This window comes from Stylophora pistillata, chromosome 7, assembly GCF_964205215.1.
Source record: "Stylophora pistillata chromosome 7, jaStyPist1.2, whole genome shotgun sequence".
In the NCBI taxonomy this organism is placed as follows: domain Eukaryota; kingdom Metazoa; phylum Cnidaria; class Anthozoa; order Scleractinia; family Pocilloporidae; genus Stylophora; species Stylophora pistillata.
In genome coordinates this window covers 22,880,128-22,901,004 of record NC_142525.1, presented here as the reverse complement: position 1 = coordinate 22,901,004, position 20,877 = coordinate 22,880,128, and the positions used below count along the sequence as shown (strand labels likewise).

General features: G+C 38.0%; 2 protein-coding genes across 2 annotated transcripts; one reads left to right on the top strand and one right to left on the bottom strand.

Annotated features, from left to right (window-relative positions):
• Positions 1-1,705: 1,705 nt before the first annotated feature.
• Positions 1,706-20,680, bottom strand: LOC148727147 (uncharacterized). Its single transcript, XM_088726442.1, is given in 11 exon segments — positions 1,706-4,857; positions 4,859-5,084; positions 5,587-5,650; positions 5,772-5,858; positions 8,668-8,731; positions 10,112-10,128; positions 10,515-10,576; positions 10,654-10,737; positions 12,262-12,274; positions 20,360-20,451; positions 20,542-20,680. Coding segments are annotated over 11 exon segments (909 nt in total). The 5' UTR covers positions 20,601-20,680; the 3' UTR covers positions 1,706-4,716.
• On the top strand, positions 7,029-7,971 carry LOC111346071 (uncharacterized). The gene is made up of 2 exons (XM_022953362.2): positions 7,029-7,490; positions 7,579-7,971. Exons 1-2 carry the CDS (start codon positions 7,044-7,046, stop codon positions 7,969-7,971), a joined length of 840 nt encoding a protein of 279 aa, XP_022809097.1. The 5' UTR covers positions 7,029-7,043.
• Positions 20,681-20,877: the final 197 nt, after the last annotated feature.

Below are 20,877 nucleotides of genomic sequence, written 5' to 3'. Positions count from 1 at the left end.
AATTTGTCAACAAAATTGTCATAAATTGTCACAATAGTATTCTGAAGGTGGTTGTAGGTGGTTTTAGATGGTTATAGGTGGTGGTTGTAGGTGGTTTTAGGTCATTCCTTGTTTTAGTAATTACGCACAAGCAATACCCGGTTGCGATTTCCGGTGTCGGTGTTCCTTTGTTCGGAACAGATACAATCGATATGTTGGCGTTTTCCCATATTGCAAGTACAGCAGTGTTTTTGCTCGATTGATCGAATATGAGCTCCCTGTGGGTTCTTAATTTAATGTCCACGGTCGTAATTCGACTTTGTAGGCATTTTACAGACTGGTTTGGGGGGGGGGGGGGGGAGCTCTGAGTTTTCGTAATTACGAAAACTAAGAGGGGTCTTAGTTTCCGAGATCACGGAAACTTAGACCCCTAAATTTACCTTTAAATTTGACCTAAAACTCGATGGAAAGGATCGGACAGGAGATAATTTGACAGATTAGACCTGTTTTGGTTACAATTTGACTTTATATTTCCGGACGGATTCGATTTTAGGAGATCTTAGTTTCGTAATCTCGAAAACTAAGACGGGTCTTAGGTATTACGTCTTCTTTTTCGAGGGTCTTAGTTTTCGTAACACCCGCCTCAGAAGTACATGGCACCTAGTCATTTGCTTCGCGGTTGAATGACTTTAGTTCAACATTTTTATTCGATGAATTCGGCATTTGCTTTCCTTGTTTCCTTTCTCTACATTCTTTTCTCTGTCTGTTTCTTTCCTCTGGAGTGTTTTTCGTGTTTTGATAACTCGCTCTTTTCGTTCAGTTTCTTCATCTTCAAAATCCTTCACAAATTCCGTCATAATTATGTAGCTAACTGATCTATTTTCGAAACAAAAGTGAGCTCGAGATCTTTGTAATAATATAAAACAAAGGCCTGTTGATGTGCAGAAATTCAGTGCTCGTTTTAATGAACTTGGTGACATGTACAAGCCGGAGTTGCTCCCCAATCGTTTTTGGTTTGCTTTCATTATGTGACATCCTTCTGTCCGAAGAGGGTCGGGAAAAACACCTCTTAAGGATCATACATGACAACCCCCGCCCCGAGTTCCATATAATTCCTTATAATAAGATTATAAGAAATTGTATGGAACTCTCCGGCATACTTGCAGTGCAAGCCCCGTGTGTCTTCTCACGCTGTGACAGCGGAAGTTTCGAAAGGTTGGGAAGAGTCCCGGCTGTAAATCATTATTTTTGGTTGTTCATTTTGAAAGCATTAGCCACAAAGTCAACATCTTGGTAAGTTCGATTGAAACTAATCACTCGGTTTTCATCAGCTGTAGTTAGTTAGTAAGTGTGAAGAAGTAAGGCTTTCGTAGGAAAAAGGCTGATAGTTTCGAAAGAAACTGTTTGGGGCTGCGTCGGTGGGAGTAACGAAATAATTTGGATATATCAACAAAGTTGAAATGGTAAATTGGCCACCGTAATGATTACAAAAGCTGACGTTTCGAGCGTTAGCCCTTCGTCGGAGCGAATGTCCGGTAAACCCAGAAAGGTAAACCCGGAAAGCCCAGTAACTGCTTTTTCAGTCTTTGTGTGTGCTCTATGTAATTATGTCACGCTGTGAAGGAATCGCCACCACAGTGAAATTAATTCGTTCTATGGCGACTTTTTCAAACTTTTGAGACTTTGTACCCCATAATTTATAATTATCCACACTAGACAAGATTATTGAGTATCGTTTAATTTGAGAAACCGATGATAAAAAACCTAAAATCAGACCTATTGATTTTATGGATTGTCCCTCGCTGATATCATAAAAAATTCGAGGTGCTTTATTACGTGGTTTTCCAGTGGCTATGATTTGCATCAGTTTTTAATTTGATCTTGTTTTAAGAGGGTTCAACGAACTATTCAAAGATCACGGTAGATAAGAATTTAATTTTCGTTTTCTACATTTACACAGGCGTTTCATAGCCGAGATACCCGACGCTTAAATGTTTGGATGTTAACGGTTTCGGTTCGACGGTGCAAATTTTCCCTAAGAGCGTACTCTAGTTGTCTGTTAAAGCGCCTGAATATCGCACAACAGCTAAGTCAGCCTATAACACTGAACACTTACGCAGAGATTTGTTTTACTTTTCTTTTAGAACTGAAACTTATGTAAATTTACTGATAAGCGTACATTCCCGTTGGACAAATGCTTCATATCTCAACATATTGGATCAATTGTTTTCTTCAAACCGTTCTGGCCTTATACCCTGTATTTTAACCTCATTATTATTTTGAGAAACTGATGGTCTCCACAATCACGTGTCGCAATTTCTTCGTCTGAATCGACATAACGCACACGGCATCTATGTAAAGTAGAATTTCTTTATTTTTTCTGTTTCACTTTTAAATTTTAGATCATGTTTACATAGATTAAAATAGATTGTAATTGTAATAATAGATTGTAATAATATTATTTTATCTGATAGATTTACCGTGTCTAAATAAAAATAAAGTTCAAGTTCAAGTTCTTTTTTTCTGCCTCATTTAAGAACTCCACCCCAAGGGAAAAGGTCGAAAAATTGTCTGCGTTTTGGGACTAGTAGGCCGAGTCTCTGTTTGTATCCATTATTGTCGCTAAATATATTACTTTTCCCCGCGCTAACAATGGCCGCTCGCGCGAAAAAAAAATTTCTGACGGAGCGATTTGCTGACGCTATCAGCGTGCACTGTCGGGATTTTGAGCAGGATTTTGCGCGGCTCTGCTATGTTCTAAATATTCTTAGAACATAACTAGCAGAGTCGCGCAATCAAATTCATTATACGTAAGCGTGCTCAAAATCCCGATAGTGCACGCTGATAGCGTCAGCAAATCCGACTTCGCCAAAATTTTTTTTTCGCGCGAGCGGCCATTGCTAGTGCGGGGAAAAATAATACATTTCGCGACAATAATGGATACAAACAGAAACTCGGCCTGCTAGTCCGAAAACGAAGACAATGTTTCGACCTTTTCCCATGGGCTAGAGTTCTTAAATGAGGCAGAAAAAGAGAAAAACAAAGGAAAAGGAGACTCGGCATCAGCGCCGTCACGATTCGCTTCAACTGATATTGTTGTCCGTTTTTCGCGTCGCATTTGATGCACAATTCCACCGGCTATGTTCTAAAACAATTGGTTCATGCTTTCAGCTGTGCACTATCGAGTTATGGAGCACGTGGGAAGTTTGGAGAGCACTCAAGAAGCTAGAGTTGCCCTCGGCTATCGCCTCGGGCAACTCTTACGCTTCTTTCGTGCTCTCCAAACTTCCCGCGTGCTCCATAACTCGATAGTGCACGCTAAAGCATGAACCAATTGTTAATTAGCATTCAGCAACGAGTAATATTGGCATGCAAACATACGTTATCCCCAAAAACTACAATCCGTTAATGACTTACTGAACCAGTTTTAAAATAATGCTGTTGTAATTTTTTATTTCATAAAAATGAAATAATTGACCTTGATAGGTTTTGTCCTGGTCTAATTTTGCAATCCCTGCTTTTTTTTGTTGGTCTTTTATAGTGCGAGGGGACGAAACCCTGAAATTCACTAGAAAATTCAGTTTTGTTTTTCTTGGTATTTGCTGCATTAGGCCTTTAACTTTACTTTGAAGAAATATTCAGTCCTGTCAAACTTGCACATACATTTACCTTCTAATTCGGTGACCAGCACTCCTTCTCCTTTTTGTTTCTCTAACTCATCTGGAAACGAGCAAAGCTCGGTATAAAATTTTGGCATACTTTTTCCTTTGAAATTGCGACCAATGAGGAATTTCCTACACTTCCAAACTAAGTCAACTCTCTCTAAGCGGACACCTCTTTAAGGCGGACAGAAAATTTATTCCCTGCCGAATTTCACTTGTTTCTCTGTAACTGAACTCTCTCTAAGGCGGACATCTCTCTAAGGCGAACAGCGGACAGTTTTTTTCAACATGTTGGTTAAAAAAACCCCTCAAAGCGGACACCAGATGTTTTGGAAATTTTATAACAGGTCCCAAATTTCGAAAAATTAGCGCAATCTGATAACTCTGGTTTTAATATTACAATACTGTATGTCTTAATATTAAAGTCACTTTTCCCGTCATTTACGTAAACAACAACTCATTTGCGCTGCCGTTTACTGCAATCAGTTGAGTCACTTGTATTCCTCCTTCGCTTTTTTGCGTCCTGGTTCAGCTCAACCGTAGTTGTTGCCGGGGCAGTTTACCGAGGACACTGCGTTGTTTGAGGAATTCGAAAACCTCGTTCAACGTATCGATGGTATCGAGGGGCTTTCGGCAGAGCAATAAGTCTCTGAAGAAGTTCCAACATAAGCACCCGCAGTAAACACATCCACAGATGACTGGCGGGAAGCTCGTCGAGACGAGGCACTTTCTCTTTGTGGTGACGAGGCAGACAAGCCAGCTTCAAAAGAGACCGTAGTAGAAGATAGTGACCAGGAAGAAGTATATATCGAGCCAGTCGAGAGTTCCACCCAGTCGAGTGCAGAAGCCATGAAGGTTGTAGCAGACTTAGAGCGCTTCGCCTTTTCGAAGCTAAAGGATGACTATATGGTGAAAAGTAAATCTGGTACCAAGGGTGCCCGCCTTAGAGAGAGTTGAATGTATACTTAGACATGCACGTACACTAAGTTTTCTCATTAAATGGTCTAAATGAAAAGGATTCCTCATTTGTATCATATTTTAAAAAAACAAACATGTTTACATTAAAATTTTGCAATCATGACCTCACATTAGTGCTTACCGCGCTTATCAGTATACTTGGGGAACAGCTGTCATAGGATGCCAAACGTTGGATTGAAAACTTATTAACAGAATAACAATCACCTTCATCCAGAACTATTTCTGTTATCATAGGACCAAACCCTTTTGACTTGATGCTATCGAGATGCGCCGAAGATTCCATGATCAACAAGCACTTGGTTCTCAGTGGAAGACCCGATTGTGACAGTTTCTATCTCCTGAACAGGAGGCGTCTCAGGTACTAAAGCTGAACAAACATCGTCGCCTTCATTCCTAGGGTCGGCAGTTTTCGTGTTAACATAAATTGACACAACTCCAGGCTCCTGTTTTTCGTCAGCATGCGTTTATTGTCGCTCAGCGTCTTGGCTGATTTCACTGTCGCTTTCATCACCTCCCCCGTCGCTATTAAAATTTTTCTAGAGAGTTTTCATCGTTCTTGTCGTCAGATGTAATCTGCTGCTGCTTCCGCTCAAAAAGACACATGTGGGTCTTAAAATTTGCACTCACATTGTATGAAATTTTGACACCAAGCTTGGACAAATCGACGTATAAAAGACAACGTTAAAAAAACGCAGTGTTTGGGCACTTCGATAGATTTCCCTGTTGTAGCTTTTTTTTCGAACCTGGTAATGACGAACTTTTAATAACATTCCAATCATGTCGAGCTGACTGACTAACAGAGTCTCCTGTTACTTTACGCGGAAAACGAATAAAAGAAAAGTTGCCCGTTTGCGAGCAAACTTTTCGGTGATCCAAAAAGCCCACATCTTAAGATAGATATAAAACGTGAAAATGAGTTTTACTTCAATATCACATGAAGATACATGTATTAAATTTTATTTCCAACCTGCCAAGAACGTGTAAATGTCTTACCCTAATTAGATCGTTTTGTTCCCTTATTTTCGACCTTGCTGTATAAAAAATGTTTAAAAAGGAGATTAACAAATACCATCTGGCAAATAATACCTTAACGTAAAAGTATTTCATAAATTTGTAAAACCATAAATCTTCCATTAAAAAATAAAGTCTTACCATCAAAACTCTCATGATTTTTTTGTTCTTCTCGTGTGATCCATCTCTTCTTTTCTTCTCGCTCAGCCTCTAGTCCTCCTTTTTCCCCTCAGTAAAAGAGAAATTTTCGATCAGTTGCCCACAGAAAACCGAAATTTCATTGAGACTAAAACAATTTTCATCTAAGTGCCGAGGGTAATTCGAAATCGCATTGGTTCTGCTTCATTCTACTTTCTGATTGGTCCACAAGATTTCGCGCCATCCTCTCAAACAATCAGATATAAAACTAAAACCGATGACGACCTGGTCACCCGCGTTTTCCCGCCCTTTAGGCAGTTTGTTTGATCTCTACTGTGTTCTCATTGGCCTCTTGGAGTATTTTCCTTTCTTCTGATTGGCCCTTGCAATAATTTTGGTTTTGGCATTACGACACTTACTCGAAAAGTACTATATTTAGTTACACTCAGTAGTTACGCGAATTGTTCAATCGCAATCGCGCTTTTGGTTTTGGTTTACGACTCTTCTTTGTAATGCATATTTTGTAATGCATGTTTTGTAATGCATGTTTTGTATGCATGTTTTGTATGCATGTTTTGTAATGCATGTTTTGTAATGCATGTTTTGTAATGCATGTTTTGTAATGCATGTTTTGTAATGCATGTTTTGTAATGCATGTTTTGTAATGCATGTTTTGTAATGCATGTAATGAAAACATTATCCTATTTTAAAAAATAGGATAATGTTTTCATTTACATCTTTTAGATGCTCACTTGCAGCCACGTAAACCCGTCAAACACAAATAATCTTAAAGTGCTACATGTTGAAAAAAATTTTAGTAATAGACATCTTCATGAACTACCTCTAAGTTGCACATAAAGTGAACCCTGTAAGCGTACGTCTTTATAATGTCACTGGCCTCCAGGCAAACTTTAACTCCCTGTTCATTATTCACTCCCGTCATTCAGTGAGGGGTATTATCGCATTTGAAACTGTTAATGATAATGATAATGATAATGATAATAATAAAACTTTATTTCAGTGTCAAATGTGTTTAGGCGTACAAGCACAAGCTAATTGGGGACACCAATCTAATCAACGATTATTAATCAATTAAGGTCCGGTAATACGGGCAACATTTTTCTTCAACTTGTCTTGCAACATTGTTGCATGCAAGTTGAAACCCTTTGTTGTGCGTATTACCACGTTCGTGACCAACTTGTCTCGCAACAAAATATAGTGTTGCAAATTCGCGGAATCCTGCGCGCATGACTGGTCAGTCGTATGTAAACAAAGATGGCGGCTGCTGAACTTTGTCGGAAGAGAGCGCTTGCAGCTCTCTGTTTGGGCCTTTTGCTCGGTGAAGACGAGGAAAGGCCTCGAAAACGAAATCGGAAAATTTACATGCGACAATGGATTTCCCGGAGAGAGGAGAGAGGCGTTTTTCACCAGCTAATTAGAGAGCTTGAAGTGGGGGATGTCGTGCCGTACAAAGAGTTTTTCCGTATGACGAAGGAGCAATTTTCCTTTCTGTTGGGAAAAGTATCCCCGCTGATCCAAAAGAAAGAGCAGCCATCACCCATTAATTCTGTCCGGGCGACAATACAGCCAGATGAACGCCTAGCTGTAACGCTACGGTATTTGGCAACGGGAGAAACTTATCATTCCCTCGAGTACTCGTTCAGAATTTCACGCCAAACAATTTCTTCAATCGTGTCAGAAACAAGCCGTGCCCTGTACAAGGTAAGCAGGTCTTGAAGTCGTTGATTTATTTATATAACAGCGTCGAAATTAACATATTTGACATACATTTTAATTTCCTATACTACAGGTACTTGCTCCAGAATATCTAAAAGTACCAAACACAGAAAGGGAGTGGGACGCCGTGGCAGACAAATTCGAGGCAAGATGGAATTTTCCGAATGGTATCGGCGCTATAGACGGAAAACGTGTCATAGTTCAGCAGCGATCTAATTCTGGCTCTCATTATTACGATTACAAAGGGAACAACAGCATTGTTCTCCTTGCTGTGTTTGGCCCTGACTACCAGTGCCTTTGGGCGAGTGCTGGAACAAATGGTCGTTTTTTGAATGGACATACGATGTGTCCCACAAACTACGATAACCCTCCAGGTCTTTGTATAGGGAAAATGTTTGGCTCTCGGAAAGTTTCTGGTCTACTTCAACAGCCTCAAGCTCGTCTCCGTCCGCCATGTTTGTTTTAAATTTGCCGCGTCGCCGCGCATTACGACAGCCAATCACAGGCGTCGAATTCAAATTTGTTGCAAGGCAAGTTGAAGCAAAACTAAAATTTGTTGCGAAAAGTAGAACTCGAGTCTACTTTGCGCAACACGTTGCCTCAACTTGCAACACTATATTTTGTTGCGAGACAAGTTGGTCACGAACGTGGTAATACGCGCAACAAAGGGTTTCAACTTGCAATGCAACAATGTTGCAAGACAAGTTGAAGAAAAATGTCGCCCGTATTACCGGACCTTTAACAATATAAATTCTAAAATCTAAAAAACTAATATTAATATCGCGACCTGCAGAGATCACAGCAGTCACTATTATTATCTAAGTAAAATACTCGCAATATCTAATTTACGTATGGTTTTAAACGACTGGAGGCAAGGTGATTGTTTGACCAGGTTGTTAACTCTGTTCCATAGCGCAGGTTCGAAATAACGTATTGAGTGTTTCCCATAGTTAATAGTATTGAATCGAGGTAGATTAAAGTCTTTCTTTCTCAGATTGTAGCTTGAGCTATTTAAGCTAAAAATTTCGGCAACATTGGTGGGGGCAAGCTTATGCCTAACTTTATACATAAGGATAGCAATGTCTTGAAGTCTACGATTAGAAGATGTAGGTAATCGTGATCTTTTGAGGTCTTCCCGAAAAAATAAAGTTAAATTCTTACCATGCCTCAGCACACGCTCTTTCTCTTGGAAAAACTGGTCTGTCATCAAGGTCTCTGAGACCTTTCTAAATAGGAAAAGAAGTGTTAATATCCCTACACATTCTGATACAAGGATGACTTGGAGTACACTACAAATTAAAATCAAAATCGCATAATTGAAGAGAATCTCGCATTCTGATTGGTTAACGGGGCGAGTTATTTAGCATGGAATTGCGAGTTGAAAATGGGGCTAAGTGATATTGTTCCGTATCTTGTTTCTCGCTTAGGATAAAAAAAAAAAAACAATATAATGCTGTTTTCTTTTTTCTTATTTTCAATTATTGAATTATGCGATTTAAGGAAAATTCATTACCTGATAGATGAATTCCGCGTTAAATTGCACTTGAAAACCGATATCACATTTATCGCTTCACTATTCGTGCGATATTGGTTTTCGCGTGAAAACTAATGCCGCATTATCTTGTCAAGTAATTAATTTTCCCATAAAATTAAAATTTCTTTACTGTGTATTTGCTTTTTCATATAATTAGTTACAATAAAATACTCTCCTTTTTTTGATACACCAAATGATATCACACATCGCTTCACCATTCGTGCGATATTGCTTTTCGCATGTAAATTAATGCCGAATTCCTTACTCCCTCGTCAGGTAAAGAATTTTCTCATAAAATTTGAATTTCTTTACCATGTATTTGCTTTTTCTTATAGTTAAATACAATAATTTCCTTTTTTCGATACACCAAATGATGAATGGTAACGTTAGTGGGGCTTCCTTTATTAAAGAATGTGAGTTCGTTTGTAGCAAGGTTGTCGCCATTTTTCAGTTTTTCTTTTTAACTGCTCAATCCCAAAGTGTTCTTGTACCAGCAAGAAGCCAGCCACGGTTCCTTGCTTAAACAATCAGTCATTTCCACAAGATGGATACGAATGTCCCTCTTTGTGAACGCCAATTGACTTTGAGTCAAGGAAATTAAACTCGCTTCCACTGAGAATCTAACGTTTTAATCATAATTAATTTGCGCCAATGTGCCCCCTCCAGCGTAAAATGAAGATCGCAGCTACATCATGTATGGATAGTTAGTGATTTGAGCTGAGTCGGTCGCATTTCTATTGACGAACGTTGTTCGAAAAGTCTCGACTTTTCCTTTTCCTTAATTTTGTTTCTCTTACAGACTTCTATGAGCGTTTCAGTTTTCTTTTGCTTACTTAGCAGATGGTGGTTGTTTTTCTTTGAAATTTTGCGCGGGAAATTGGTGGGCGGCCGGATAGATTTGATCCCCTCACGAATGACAGGCGTTTAATCGCTGTGATAAGCGTTCACCATCGTGTTAGTCTGTTTTACAGTGTAGCACTGCTGACAACATTTAAGAAACGCTAGCTAGGCGTCTTTGTTGAAAACTTTACTCCACACAAACCACAGCAACTTCACTGCTTTGTTCACTTACTATTTTGATGATGAATATGTATAGGTAATCGCATGGGGCCGAGTAAAATTAAGGATTAACATCACTTGTGTTTTCGGAAGTTGCTGAAATTGCCCGAGTCGCTGCGCGACTCGGGCAATTTCTGCAACTTCCGAAAACACAAGTGATATCCTTAATTTTACGAGGAACCATGTGATTACTTGTTTATAATATAAGGGGCAAAATGTTTTCTTACTGATCTCGCGCAAAACGGGACGCCATTGTTACAAAACAAACAGAAATTTCTTTACCTTGGCAGCCGTTGCTAAGCGATTTTCAGCCAATCATTTTCAAGTAATTTTGCCCGGGGCAATTACAAAAATTAAGAAAAAATGCCCTCTGTCTTGACCAATCACAATTCAGTAATTTTGCCCCTTATATGATAATTTCCGGTAATTCTTGATCTTCTTAATGACCGGGTTACCCATCATGTTAAAAACATGGATGCTGAGAAAAAACAAGGCAAACTGTATAAATGCACTGAAAATGGGATCAAACACTTCCTACCTAACGATGCTTAGTACCATAATCTTACAAGGTTTTCCATGGATTCAAAGACTTTCACGACATCAGGGTCGTCAATCCGGTTGTAGGAAACATCGAGAACACTGTGAAAGCAAGGATATTAAAACAATTATAGTCACACATACCACGGTGCTATAGGGGAATCCTTGTTTACAATATTTGCCTCATTAGCATAAGCAATTCAGTTTCTGATGGAGCTAAAAATAAATCAGTTCTGAATATCGAAAGGTCAAAGTACGATTAACTCGGCCAATGAATACGAGCCTGATGTATTGAATACTTTTTGTGCAACACGGGTTTAAAAACTCAAAATTTTACTTAGAATGTATGAGCTCATTAGCGCTTTTGCCACCCAGAAATTTTGCAGTTTTTGATGGACTATTTCTCCTTGACTATTACACCCAAAGAGCTAAAAATTTCACCATGTACTAAGGTTTTCTAGCTCTTTAGCTGCCTTAAGTCAATTTGTATCTAACATGCTTCCTTCTTTACGCAAAGCCGTATGCAAATGAGCAAAAATATAAACAATGACGTCAGCATGAATCCGCCTATAAAATACGTGTTATACTAAGCATTTTAAACATCAACTTCAGTGGCTGGTTAAGATAATGAAATGCACATGAAGAGATAAATTCATGTTGCATCAATTCATATGACTGAGGCCTGAAAGTGAACATGATCCTTCTAGTCACAAGAAGCCATTCGCAAGATAGATGGAGCAAATGGACAGTAGAAGCCACATAGACACTCAGATATACTTAACTGGATTAATTGACCCTCACTGACTTATAAGGCAATCATTAACTCAGACAAAGTTAAACAGACTTGTATGAAAATTAACTCAAGCAGGACTATCAACATGGAGACCATATTGCCCCAAAACAGGATGGACTTGGATACAATACACATACACACGTTAATTGACCACTCCCCACGGGGGCTTTTCAGGGCCGATTCCCACCCAGCAACCACCCCAGGGGAGGACATCCATCACACAGTAATCTCGTGCGTAGGAAATTGACGTCTCCTACCCCTAACCCTGCAGGAGACGGGACCTCTATTTATTCGTCCCTATCCGAGAAGACTAGAGTATCTAACCATTTCTTGATATAGAAAGGTAGCATATTCTTCTCACTTGTTTTAAGACCTTGAGTGTTGGTCCGGCTGTGGCAACACTCAAACATATACTAGGTGGTCACCCATAGGGAATGGAGGGGTGACTGCATAGTACAGGTTGACCACTTAATAAAGGTTCCATAGAATATAGGGGCATCATAAAAATGATTAAAAAGAAAACACTGTATGCTATAATTGACCAAGTGAACTCAAATACAAAAACTTGCTCAAAAATATTAAAGTACCGGTACTAACATTGATATTGGGAGATAAACATGGAATAAATTTTTATTAGAAAAATTGTTGTTAGTTCAATTTGAGTGGTTCTGCTTTGGGAGTTCTAATCATGGACTTGAACTTCAAGGAAAACAGAATTTAGAATGCAATTCTGTGTACCAAAGAATTGTGAGTTTCATGTTCTGACTAAAAATAAAAAAAGAAAAAGTTTTCATAATTGTAGAATCTTTTTGCATTGTTGTTCCATGTGCTACCTTCTACTACGTCCTATTAATTAATAAGTTGAAACAAAATTTTGAAACTTTTTAACCCTTAGTGGTCATATGATAATATGCTTTCCAACTAGCTAACAGGAAAGTATTAGGCTCTCAGTCAACTGATGCACAGACCAAGCTACAATTTTCCACACAGCATGACCTTAAGCTGAATATTTTGCCATTCCATCCTTCCAGTTATACTCATTAAGTACATAATTATAAACACTAAGGAGGAGAAAATAAAAAGTATGACTACAATCCTCATCACATTCTGTTGAAACACCTACCTCCAACTCTCAGTGTTGAGTTCTTGACAAGTAGCTGAATATTACTGTAACCACTATTGACAAGAGGGGAAGGATGACAAGAGAAGAAGGATGACAAGAGGAGAAGGATGACAAGCGGGGAAGGATGACAAGAGGGGAAGGAGAAGGATGACAAGAGGGGAAGGATGACAAGAGGGGGAGGATGGCAAGAGAAGAAGGATGACAAGAGGGGAACGATGACAAGAGGGGAAGGATGACAAGAGGGAAAGGATGACAAGATGGGAAAGATGACAAGAGGGGAAGGATGACAAGAAGGGAAGGATGACAAGAGGGGAAGGATGAAGGGAGGAGAAGGAGGAAATGTTTCTCTCAACACTTGTGACAAGGATTGTAGCCTGTGTGGCATAGAAGAGGACAAAGGGAGTCAAAGGTTTACACAGATTCAAAGCACAGTTTTGGATCTGCAATTTAAAATGATTGCACTGAGTGCCCATCGACTCTCTCCACCCTATTTTCGTAAGCTAGCCATGCATGCAGCTTAGAATCAATAAACTTTACCTCAGATTAGAACATTAGAACAAACCCAGAATTCTTTGCAGGATGCCTTTCAAGATTCTAGTATGGCGGATGCTGCGTGGAAAACTTAAAAGAGAAAGTGACTGCGAAAAGAGGGAAGAAGCGTGATGCAGGAGATACAACGCATAAATTAATGCATTTGGAGAGGTCCTAAGGTATAGAAAGATCTACTACGGTGAAGATGATAAAGGAGAATTTGTGACTGTGGAGGAGATTATTGATGGACAGCTTACCAAGTACTTAAACAATCAACAAACATATGAAATACATATATATGAACTGCGGTTATGAAACGTATATGTGCACGATCCTTCACAGTAAAGCACTATTTAAGCAATAGTGAAAATCAGACCTGATAAAAAATTCAGGCCTGTACGGGATTTGAACCACTGACCTCTGCGATACTAGTGCAGCGCTCACTAGTGCAGTAAGCGCTGCACTAGTATCGCAGAGGTCAGTGGTTCGAATCCCGTACAGGCCTGAATTTTTTTCAGGTCTGATTTTCACTATTGCTTAAATAGTGCTTTACTACGAAGGATCGTGCACATATACGATACTTAAACAATACTGGTGATTGTTGGGTCGAGGAAACAGATGTTATGGGTCAGAAGGCTCAATGTCTAACCCATTTTTCTTATGAAAAGTCAGACAAAAAACTCATGCTGCTAGACATACAAGGACATGGGTATGAATTATTCGACCCAGAAATTGCTTCTCACGAACTTTTTGATGGTAGTGCATTTTGGGTTTGTTTGGCAGCCCTCGGCCATGTGGCAGCGTTCGGCCACAAACAAATTTTTTTTTTCCGACCGCAAAAAAAAAAAAAAAAAAAAAAAAAACTAGTGGCAGCGCTCAGCCGGGTAGTATTTAATTTTGATTTCATTTCATTTATCTTTGGTTTAATTTTATTTCTATTTTACATTTTACTTTCACTTGCTTTTATTTTAAAAAGAAAAATGAGAAATAAATCGAAATTAAAAAAAAAATAACAAAAATAATTCCTATAAATTTGAATATTTTTAATGGCAGTTCTCGGCCACCATAGGAGGTGGGGGGGAGGGTCAGATCCTTTTTGTTTAGGCATTTATGAAGGGTCATGCATTAATCCAATCTGGAAAGTGGGAGGGCCACGACTTTTTTGGCAAAAAATTTCTAAAATACCCCAGCCCACCCCCCCCCCACCAATAAAAAACGTACCTTCCCTAATTATACACAAATCTAGCATATTATAAGGTCCACTGTGAATGTGCATGGTCATGTGGACTCTGTAAAACCACAAAAAACTTCTAAATTTTATGGGATCCTAAATAAAGTTTGTATGGGTTGGAGAACTGTATACCACTTCCCAAAGATCCTTGGATGATAATATTTAAAGCAGTGAAGAAAAGCTTTAGTAAAACTCTATATTTATAATTCAAAGTGGTGATATAAAAAAAAATGTACTTGATAGTAAGAGGTGCATGTTTTGCACACATATGCTCGGTTTCAACCCAGTTGATAATGTAAATTAGCAACTGTACAGAGTTTCTAACACTGATGTTTTAAGCTTTACCCCATAATTATGTTAAGTGTTTGCCCTTCACTGACTGATGAAGGGCTTATGATACAAATGTCAGCTATAGTTCAACACTCTACCATGGCCATGAATTTACACCATCAACTATGATTGATAAAACCAAATTATCTTGTAATGTCCCTGCTGACCTAGAACCACACATTCTTCACAAACTTACCTCTTTTAACACATATAGGGACTGGTTTACTGAAATTGACTGCCTATGTATGTTCGAAGTCCAACATTAGCCAGAGAGTCAGTTTCTCCAGGAAAACCTCAACAGCCCTTGCTTTGGGTAGTTTGTACTGTCATCTTTTAGATTTTTGACAGAAAAAGATAAAATAGTACTCACAGACATCGCAACTCTTTCTGATTGTCTGGGTTTTCAATCTTGTGAATGCGTACATTCCATTATCATAAGCATTTTAAGCCTGTGTACTCCTCAAGGTTTTCTATTTTTGCAAACCCTCCACTAATAGTTAAAAGCTCAAATCACACTGTACAGAAACTTTAATGTAATAGTAATTAATACATTACTTGAATGTTGGCACACTGAAGTGTAACACAACCACTTACAAGTAGCTATGTTATGGTATTAGTACAAGCTTGGAAAATTTAAGTAATAAAAACCATGATTGTAATTTTTAGAGCTCCCCCTTACCAAAAAATATAGCCTTGAAGCATAATTAAAGTCTACTAGAAGTATACTGCATCCAGAGTGGTTATACTGCAATCATACTTCACTAATACTTCAATAGTACTGCACTTACTTAAGTACATTTGCAGTACCCTTTCTGAAGTACACTTTAAGTATACTGCTCAAGTGAAAATCACTTTCTTTGTTGTTGATGTAGGGTACAAGTATACTTTAAGTATACTGCTCAAGTGAAAATCATTTTCTTTGTTGTTGATGTAGGGTACACCCTTGCGAACTGAGTTCCCAGTTTTCTGGGAATTCCTAGGAATTCTCAAAAATTCCAAACTATGCAAATAATTAAGCTCTGATCTTAAAAGCTTGGAATTACTGGGAATTTCTGGGAAAGGAAGGTTCCAGTTTTTGTGAGGACTTGGAATTCTTAGGAATTCCTAAGAATTCTCAGCTGTACAAACTACCTTTAAGTTAAGAAGGGTAGAATTCTGGGAATTAATGGGAATTGAATTTGAAGCAAATTAAATAACCCTGAAATCCAAATAATTCCAAGAAATTCTCAATACCTTGAATGTGAAGGTTTTAAGACAAGGAGTAATTTTAGAGGCTTAAAACTTTAATAAATTATTGGTTCAATAAAAGATATGCTAAACAAAGTGTACCAAGAGATGTATATACCTGTACATGTTTATCATGAAATTTATTAATTAAACTAAGTTTTAGTAAATCTTAACATGAATATGCATTTTTCATAAAGCAGCTACATTAAGTGCAAATTGTCAGTTTAATCCAATGTACTCATATCACAGATTTGCTTTCTAAACTCAAAGGCCACATGATCAGTACAAACTGTGATATTTGGTTCGTGATTAAACCTGAGAATCGAATCGGTCACTTGCATGCCACAGTTTCTTAAGCTTATGCTTCACAATGAAATAAATCTATCAGTGAGCTAAAGGTTTTGGGATTATTTTAGTCACGTTTGGCAAGCTGTGAGCCCAGCAGAAAAAGACAAACAGCTGCTTAGTCTGCAGTTTGGGATAACTTCATTGAACTAATTATTACAGTTACAACAAGAGTTTAATTAAAAGATCAATTATTTACCTGTAATTAAGCCCTTCTCTCCCAAGAGTGTTCAGTCAAAATTGAGAAGAAATCTCTGAATTTCAACTTGCAGAATCAACAAAAACAAACAGCAGAGCATGAAGATGCTGCTTGACAGCTTACATTTGAATTTTAACACACAAGAGTTTTATCCGAAGAAGTTACAACCACATTAAATTAAGTCAAAGCCTGACTCAGGGAGGAAAGGATAAAATACCATTTGTATCATCATCCCAAATGAAATGATTCCTTAAGACTATTTTTTGACGAATAGTATTTATTGCAATAAACATAAACCAAGTTATTGCATTTCATGAGAAAGAATCAACAGATTTTATTCACAATTTGTGTCAAACCAAATTTACTGATTCACTAGGACAATTTTAAATGAAAAGCTATAATTGAGGATAACTTTTAGAAAGTTTTTAAGAAAGAAAAAGAAATTTCATCCTAATATCACTACATGTTGATGTTAATATAATATGCAACAGCAAAATAATAATTAACATGTAAACCTGAGTTATAATAATAATAATACAATTAGCTTATACAGTGCAACGCTTCTCAAAGATCCAGTGGCGCTTTACAATAGTAGTGAAAGAAAAATGTAGTCAATTAAGAACTAAAGTGAAATAAAAGACTAGTGAAAAATCAATGAAAGCAAAACTACAACTGCCTAAATAAATGGGTTTTAAGTTTAGACTTAATTGTTGTCAAAAGGTCCACTTTTCAAATATCATCCAGCAAGGCGTTCCATTGCCAAGCAAGAGTGAAGCTAGGGAACACAACAAGCAGATGGAGGAAGGTGGTAAGAGGGTGCCCTCAAGGCTCTTCTCTAGGGCCTTTGATGTGGAATCTTTATCAGAATGATCTGACTTATGTAATGAAGTCGAATATCTCCATGTATGCGGATGATCACCAGTTTTTCGAAGCAAGTAAAGATGTCCAGTTAATCCAAACAAGATTACAGGAGAGTGCAGTTGCAGCAACAAGTTGGTATAAAGAGAACTGTTTACAGGGAAACTTTACTAAATATGGTAGCCTGCTCATTAGCAAGCAAAAAGATGCCAATATCAATATTGACATAGACGGTAATAGAGTTTCCCACTATCAGAACATTAAATTACTAGGTGTAGGCATTGATTCTCAATTGACTTTTAATGTCCATATAAGTGAGATTTGCAAAAAGGCTAGTCAGAGAGTGGGAGTAATGACAAGGTTGTGCAACTTGATACCAACCACTGCTAAACTGCAGCTGTATAAGGCTGGATTCTTGTCCTATTTGACTTACTGCAGTACTGTATGGCACTTTTGTAGGGGAAGTGATTCAAGAAAAGTGGAGCATGTCCAGGAGAGGGGTCTTAGGGAAGTTATCCGTGACTGGAACGCTAGCTATAGGCAGTTGTTAGAGTGGGCTAAATTGCCCACCCTAGTGAACTGTAGATTGCAAGATATAGCGACCATCGTGTATAAAGTAAAATTTAACCTAGCACCAAGCTATATACAAGATTTATTTTCAGCAAATCTCACAGTGTATAACTTAAGAGTTAAAGAATTTACTACTCCAAGATTTAACTCTATTAATTATGGCAGGCACTCCCTTAGGTATTTAGGACCTGTGCTATGGGCTAAGCTACCTTCCCATATTAGGATGTTGAATTCACTAGCGGGTTTTAAGAGGGCAGTTAGAGGAATGAATTTGGAAATATTAATGGACGATGGTGGCTGTGTGGCTTGCTTGGTTTGCAGTGCATGATTCTTAGTTATATCTTAGTTAGGCTCAGACTATTCCCCCACCCCCCTCACGTCTTAAGGTCCCCTAGCCTAATTCTGCTGACCACAAATTTTATGCTATTTATTCGTATATTTTATGCTATATCATTGTATACTAATACTTAGTTATTTACTATTTTATTCAAATTATCTTGTTGTGTCCTTACTTAGTGGTTTTATTACTGCTATTTTATAATTGACACATGAATAAAGTTTATCATCATCCACAGAGTAGGAGCTCCATGAGAGAATGCTCTCTATTCATATGTTTTAAGATTGCATTTAGGTACCATTAAGAGTTTTTCTTAGAAGATCTTAGGTTTCTATTAGGAATGTATGGTCTTAACACTTCACTAAGATACAGAGGACTCAGACCATATACTTTAAAATGAGAAGAAGTATCTTAAAATCAACATGGGCAGACACAGGCAGCCAATGGAGGCGTAATGTGATCATATCTGTTAGGGGCTTAGGTGGGCAGCTGAATTTTGTACATGTTGTAGTCTATTAATTTGTGATTGCTGTAGGCCAGATAGAAGAACATTACAATAATCCAACTTTGACAAAATAAGGGCATGAATAAGTATTTCACACTGACGGTGCATGTAAATAAATTTCATTGACAACTTGAATTTTTAGTTGGGAGTTAATGCATGCATTTATTTGATATTAGTTGCCTTGAAAATTTCCTAAAGTTCCCAGCAATTCTTAAACATTGCTAGAAATTCCTAAAAATTCCTAGGAATTTCCAGCAAGTTTTTAGATTCAGAGTATTTCAGGGTAGCCATTGGTGTTCTGAGTTGGAATTCCTAAGAATCCCTAGGAATATTTAACCAATGTTGAAGGTCAGGCCGATTGTTAGATAGGAGTTTCCATGAGCCAAACAATACAGTCCAATAGCAAGTACGTTAGAAGGAGATAAACAAGATCTAAATCGTGAGTTTTGTTGCACAATTCTAGTACCTAATATGTGAAGAGCCATAATTTATTGAAGGTTGCTCTATTCGTTTGCAGCTGCTACGGAGAAAAATCTCCTGGGATGGTGAGATCATGATAGTGTACTGCGAACCAAGACTCATTAGGACGTGGAAGTGACCATGCATATGGCACTCGTCGTAATTGTTGCAAATAGCAATTTTGTATTCTCATTGGGCACCAGCAAGCAATCTGCTGCAACTATTTATCCATCTTTCCATCAGCAAAATAAACGCAAGCATTTGATTTTGTTGCTGTTGAACAGCTAAAAACAGGACTATAATTGCGATGCAAAGTGTTCTGTTTCGCCAAATGGTTAGTTCGTGGGAATGTTTATTTGTCGGCTGTGAGATTACCTGTGTGATTGATGATTTCTTTTTTAACCTGCTGGTTGAAATGTGACCCTAAAGTTGTCAATTTAATTTCGATTTCTGGTTAAAAAAATTTACTTTTTAATTTTTTTAGTGCCAGCCAAAATAAAAATTGGACGGTGATGCGACCCAGGCCTAAGCCCATTTTAGCCATGCGCAGGAGTCTTTCCACAAATGTTTTCCAAGTGTCAATGTCCAAGCGCTTTTGCAGCATACACAAGCCAGTAAACAAACATCTACGTATGATGCACGATCCTCGCAGTAGAGAGTGCTATTTATGCAATAGCGAAAATCAGACCTGAAAAAAAATCAGGCCTGTATGGGATTCGAACCACTGACCTCTGCGATACTAGTGCAGCGTTCTACCAATTGAGCTAACAAGCCAACTGGGAGCAGGTCGTTAAGTTGATTCGTAATAAACCCGTGATGATAAATCAGATACAATGAATATATGAAGTTTTTTTTTTCAGGTCTGATTTTTCGTATCTAATACCGCAGTTCAAAATATATGAACTTCATATATTCATTGTAACCAAACAAACATCTGATACTCTCAGCATTAAAGAAGTTCGAGAAAAACTTTCAGTGGAAATTCTGTCTGCCGGGCAATTAGTCCGGTTAAGGCTGTGCCCGGCTGTCCGACATTTAAACACAAGGGAAAAATAAAACGAGGAAAAAAACTTAGAGCATCTAGTTTTCGTTTGATGAAACGACATCGGTTTTTCAAGTTGATAATATAAAAATAATAACAAATTACACCTAACCTTTCATGCAACACTTCTCTAAACGCTATATATTTACCATACTTTTATCTCGAATTACGTACCTTTATAATGAAGGTAAAGAATATCATTAAGATATGGTGTTCTGTACAGTTTGTGATCTTTGCAAGGTTGAATTAGCACTTTCTTCGTAATCCTGTTTCGTAAGAAAGGAGAAAGCGTCACACATATTTACAGTGGTTAAGCCGAAATCGCGTGATAGGAGTTATCTCGTTCGTGTAGCTACCTTGGATTCTTATCCTCTTCTTTTAGAACCTTCTCTTCCTTTAAAACGGCCGCTGGCATGGTTCAGAATGATAAATTTTGTTACAAAGTAATGCGCTTTGAACAGAGCACTTTTTCAATATGGCGCCTTCACAAAACAACGATTCAGTTCCTTAGCAACATGTAACTCAACAATGAATATTCAATGAGGGAGGGGGAGGGGGTGAAGTATTTCATACGGAAAGCAGAATAAATTTGCACTTCCGTGTTGGAGCTAAAAATTTTTATTTATCTACTAAACCATCCTTAAGTCCTTTTTTCAGCCAACCATAGCTGATTATTTATCCGCTGTCTCCAT